Below are 4,712 nucleotides of genomic sequence, written 5' to 3'. Positions count from 1 at the left end.
AGAACTTGTTAAGATTTTTTTCTTTCAAGATTCGACTAAATGGTTTGTACATTTTGCATGTTCAATGCATAGCATGTACTATTTTGTTGAGTAAACTCGGTAAATGAGGTAAAAGCCAGTAAAACATTACCCTGGAAAAAAAGCCAGTAATACATCCACTAAATGGAGTAATCTGGATGAAATACTAATAAATTGGGCCATCTACCTCAAAAAGATCAAAGTAGGGGTAGAAACTAGAATTCACTTTTTCTTTGCAGCATACCACATTTCATCTCTAATGTATTGCTCCTTTTCTCTGTGGCGTCCTCTGCACTGGCAGTGCACCATATCTTCTGTATTGTACTCAATCTGTCCGGAATTGCTATTTTAAATTTTCGACACATTCGTTTTCTATCCATTTTAATGGCAAGTAATCCGGAACGAAGGAAATATCTAGGAATTAAGAAACTGATGTAGATGGAGGCCAATCGGTTGTGGAGCAGCCCAGTACCAAGGCAAAATCCTGCAGATATTTTCTACTGGCCTGCAGACTACCAAACATATACTCCGTGACGCAGCAGCTGACTCGAAGTCTCGACGGAAAAATGGTAGTGGATCCAATCTTGACGTCTGACGCAACTATGCAACGTGTCTTGAAACTAGTCGTCAGGCCTCCCCTAATTACTATTCTTACTAGTAGTACATGAGAAACAACCTTGATGTTTCGACGAAGCAGCTGCTCAGGACGCGGTGCCGCTGCGCGAAGGGATCGACTTTGCAGTGCACGGCGCCGTCCCCGCGCGCCAAGTTCTCCACCTGTACGCGGATAGCCTGGACTCACGCGTCGTTGATGACAGCCTGAGACTTGAACGTTACAGCTCCCGGCTGCCTCCGGCTACGATAAATACCAGCCTCCTCGCTCCATCCCAATTCACAACTCGCTGCTCGAGCACAGCTTCCAGCCTTCTACACACAGAGCTAAGCATCTGCTTGCTATCATCTCGTCTCGTCTCCTCTCCGAATCGTCATCAACAGCTACCAGATGGCTCGCTTCGCCGTGGTCGCCGCCATCATCGCCCTCCTCGCCGTCGCCACCGCCGCGCAGGGCCCCATGCCGGCGCCCAGGATGGCCCCGCTACCGGCGCCTCCGGCGAGGTCCCCGGCCACCGCCCCTGCGCCGCTCGCCACCCCGCCCACCGCCGCGTCGCCGTCCCCGATGGCCTCTCCCCCGGCCCCTTCCACCGACGCTCCCTCTGCGATGACACCCTCCGCGGTTTCCGCCACACCCACCGGCGCCCCCACCGGCACTCCCGCAAGCTCTGCAGTGTACTCGTCCGCCGCCAGCTTCGTTGCAGTCGCCGGAGCGGTCGCCGTAGCCGTCATGTTCTAGATGGAGGGACGACTCTGCTTCGTCTTGTCTCAAAAAACGTCTTACATTATGAGACGGAGAGTGTCAAAAAACGTCTTATATTATGAGACGGAGGGAGTACAATTTAGATTGTTTCCGCGATTCTTTATTAGAGACCCATGAAGATTACACGACATTGCGATGTAATCTTGTTACACATGCATGAGATTATTATGAATATACAAATTCTTTCATTTGTTTTCTTCCCGTGGTTTTTTGTATGTGTTTGTTATTCTCAGCTTATTTTCTGATATGCATTACTCAATTTTACTGGTAGGAGCAGGGAAAATCTACATCGACGGCTGTAGAACACAGAGGAGACTCGCCTTTCTTAAATTAGTACTGCCACCATTGCCCTCCTTCGTTGGAACCACCAAATTCACCCTCTTCCCCATCCATGTTGCCGAAAATCTCACACCCCATCGCCAGCCGCCGTCCTCTCTTCCCCTGTTACCATGTCAGTTTGGTTGTGCCCTCCTTGCAGACCTTTGCCCGACGAGACCAAAGAGGACTACATCGAGGGAGAGTTCTTGGAGAGGGCATGAGAGTAATTAGAGTGGGTCGATGACAAAGTGCGCCTTAAGGCCTAATAGACGTTGTTCGCGCCGCCTTCCCGCCGCTCTCGAGTATTTTTGATCGCATTTTGATAGCCACCATTGCAGAAATGGCAGCCACGCTTATGCCGGTTTTCTACACTGTGGACTTATCCCTCCTACATGACACATAGGCGTTCGTTGACCGCGTGGCTATGAATGTCGCGGCAGCCAAAGCCTTCCCCGACTGTGAGATCATTTCGAAGAGGACGAAGAACCCGTAATTTAGCAGAGAATTGTTTTAATCCTTCTTGGAATCCATTTTGTCATATAGAATTCCTAGTTGAGACCGATGTTTAATCCATTATTGAAAAACTTGCACTGTTGAGGTGGGGAATGAAATTAAACTGAAGTCTAAATCTAGTGTGTTATGAATTTTGGATTTTTGGGAACAACCGTTGCAGTCTATGACAAGTAAGTGGGATGCACATCTAAAAAATATGAAGGCTGCCTTTTTTGGCGATTCTGTGTTTATGCACAGCCAGTCAGCCACCACTGTGTCCTTCATATCCAGATGGAGCACTGTATATCCTATATGACGACCGCACATACGACGAATTTGCTAGAGTTGCTCTTAGCTGCAGCGCCACGTTCGAGGTGCTGACCTGGGAGGTCGGCACTTTCTTCATAGCTGCCAACATCCGTGTGCGAGCGTCGCTTCGCGAGCTTGTGATCGTGCAAGTCTATGGACCAGCAGATCACTCACGCTCGGCCGAGTTCCTGGGAGAACTTGAAGCCAAGGTGAGGATGGTATCTGCAGCTCAAATCCCTTTAATGGTGGGTGGTGACTTTAACCTGATTCGTTCGGGTGCAGATAAAAACAACGACAATATCAATTGGCCAAGGGTGGCCATGTTCAACAACGCTATTGCATCTATGGCACTTAGGGAAGTGGCCAGAACTGGGGCAAGGTACACTTGGACTAACAAGCAACTAGCCCCGGTGCGATCCGTCTTGGATCGTGCTTTCATGTCTCCGGACTGGGAAGTGGTGTTTCCTTTATGTTCGCTCCTTGCTGAAACAAGGATTGGATCGAACCATGTTCCCCTCATCTTATCTTCTGGGGAAGATAGGATTCGCCGCAGCTCGCGTTTCCTCTTTGAAACCGCGTGGTTTGGGGTTCCTGATTTCGACACCATCTTTAGGGAGAGATGGTTGCGATGTGTCCAACTCGCAGGCCAGCAACGCGGCCCAATGGAGTTTTGGATCGCTGTCGGGGGTCGCCTCCGCGCAAGCCTAAAGGGATGGGGTGCGAACCAGGGGCGTGACGACAAGGTCCTCAGGGCGAGGCTACTCGGTGAAATAGCACTTCTCGACAATCAAGTGGACACACGACCTTTCTCAGAGCAAGAATGGGCGCATCGATATGCCTTGGAAGGGCAAGTCGAAGCTCTGCTGCGATCGGAGGAGGAATATTGGAGGCGTAGGGGAGGCCTCAAGTGGACGCTCAAAGGCGATGCGAACACTAAGTATTTCCACGCGTACGCGAACGGCCGGCGCAGGAAATGCTCAATTCTTAGGTTGCAGACGGAGCAGGGGCTTCTTCTACAGCAATCGGAGATTACCCAACATATCTACGACTTTTATATTAGTCTGATGGGGACCGACGAGGCTCAATGCGCGCGTCTGCGAGCGGACGTGTGGCTCGCGTCTCAAAAGGTCCTCGATAGCGAGAACGAAGAGTTGGGGCTCGCGTTTCTCCCTAAGGAGATAGAAGATGCACTCCTAAGCATGAAATCAGACACGGCTCCGGGGCCGGACGGGTGGCCGGTGGTGATGTTTAAACACTTTTGGCCATTGCTGTGCGATCCCATATACGATGTGTGTAATGGCTTCATGCGTGGTTTTGTGGACATTGCTAGGTTAAACTACGGCGTGCTCTCGCTAATCCCGAAAGTGTCTGGGCGGACAACATTCGCCAGTACAGACCCATCGCGCTCATTAACGTACCGTTTAAAATCTGTGCCAAAGGTTGCGCCACTAGGCTCACGCCGATCGCTCATCGCACCATAAGTCGTTCTCAATCTGCGTTCATACGTGGTAGAAACATTTTGGAGGGGCCGTTAGCTTTGCAAGAGACCCTTCACGAGCTTAAGCGCACGCACGAACCTGCGATTCTCCTCAAATTAGATTTCGAGAAGGCTTACGACCGCGTCAATTGGGATTTCCTCAGTCAGATCCTCACCAGTCGAGGCTTCTCGCCGATGTGGGTGCACCGAGTCATGCAATTGGTATCGGGGGGCCAAACTGCGGTCTCGGTGAATGGAGAAGTAGGGCATTTCTTCAGGAACAAGCGTGGCTTGTGCCAAGGCGATCCCATGTCACCGCTCTTGTTCAATTTTGTCGCCGATGCGTTGGCGGCTATGCTGCGGAAAGCAACGGAGGCAGGACACATAAAAGGGGTGTTGGGACACCTCATCCGAGGGGGGTTTCGCACTTGCAATACGCAGATGATACGCTATTGTTGTTCCAACCCGACCTCCATAGTGTGGCTACGGCCAAAGCCTTGCTGATTAGCTTCGAGCTCATGTCGGGGCTTAAAATTAACTTCCACAAGTGTGAAGTGATGCCTATGGGCATGGAGGCGTCTGAAGGTAGGCGTATTGCGGACCTGCTCAATTGCAAACTAGGAAAACTCCCGTTTACCTACCTGGGTCTCCCGTTGGATGCCAAACGCATTACGATCGACGGGTGGGCTCCGCTCTGGACCAAGGTGGGAGGGCGGGTATGTC

At 51.0% G+C, this 4,712-nt stretch overlaps 1 protein-coding gene across 1 annotated transcript; it reads left to right on the top strand.

Annotated features, from left to right (window-relative positions):
• Positions 1 to 892: 892 nt before the first annotated feature.
• LOC109770412 (uncharacterized) lies at positions 893 to 1,589 on the top strand. Its single transcript, XM_020329111.3, has one exon. It carries the CDS (start codon positions 1,022 to 1,024, stop codon positions 1,367 to 1,369), a length of 348 nt encoding a protein of 115 aa, XP_020184700.1. The 5' UTR covers positions 893 to 1,021; the 3' UTR covers positions 1,370 to 1,589.
• Positions 1,590 to 4,712: the final 3,123 nt, after the last annotated feature.

This window comes from Aegilops tauschii, chromosome 4 (genome assembly GCF_002575655.3).
Source record: "Aegilops tauschii subsp. strangulata cultivar AL8/78 chromosome 4, Aet v6.0, whole genome shotgun sequence".
Classification (NCBI taxonomy): domain Eukaryota; kingdom Viridiplantae; phylum Streptophyta; class Magnoliopsida; order Poales; family Poaceae; genus Aegilops; species Aegilops tauschii.
The sequence above is the reverse complement of the archived record's forward strand: the minus strand, read 5'-3'. Positions and strand labels throughout refer to the sequence as shown.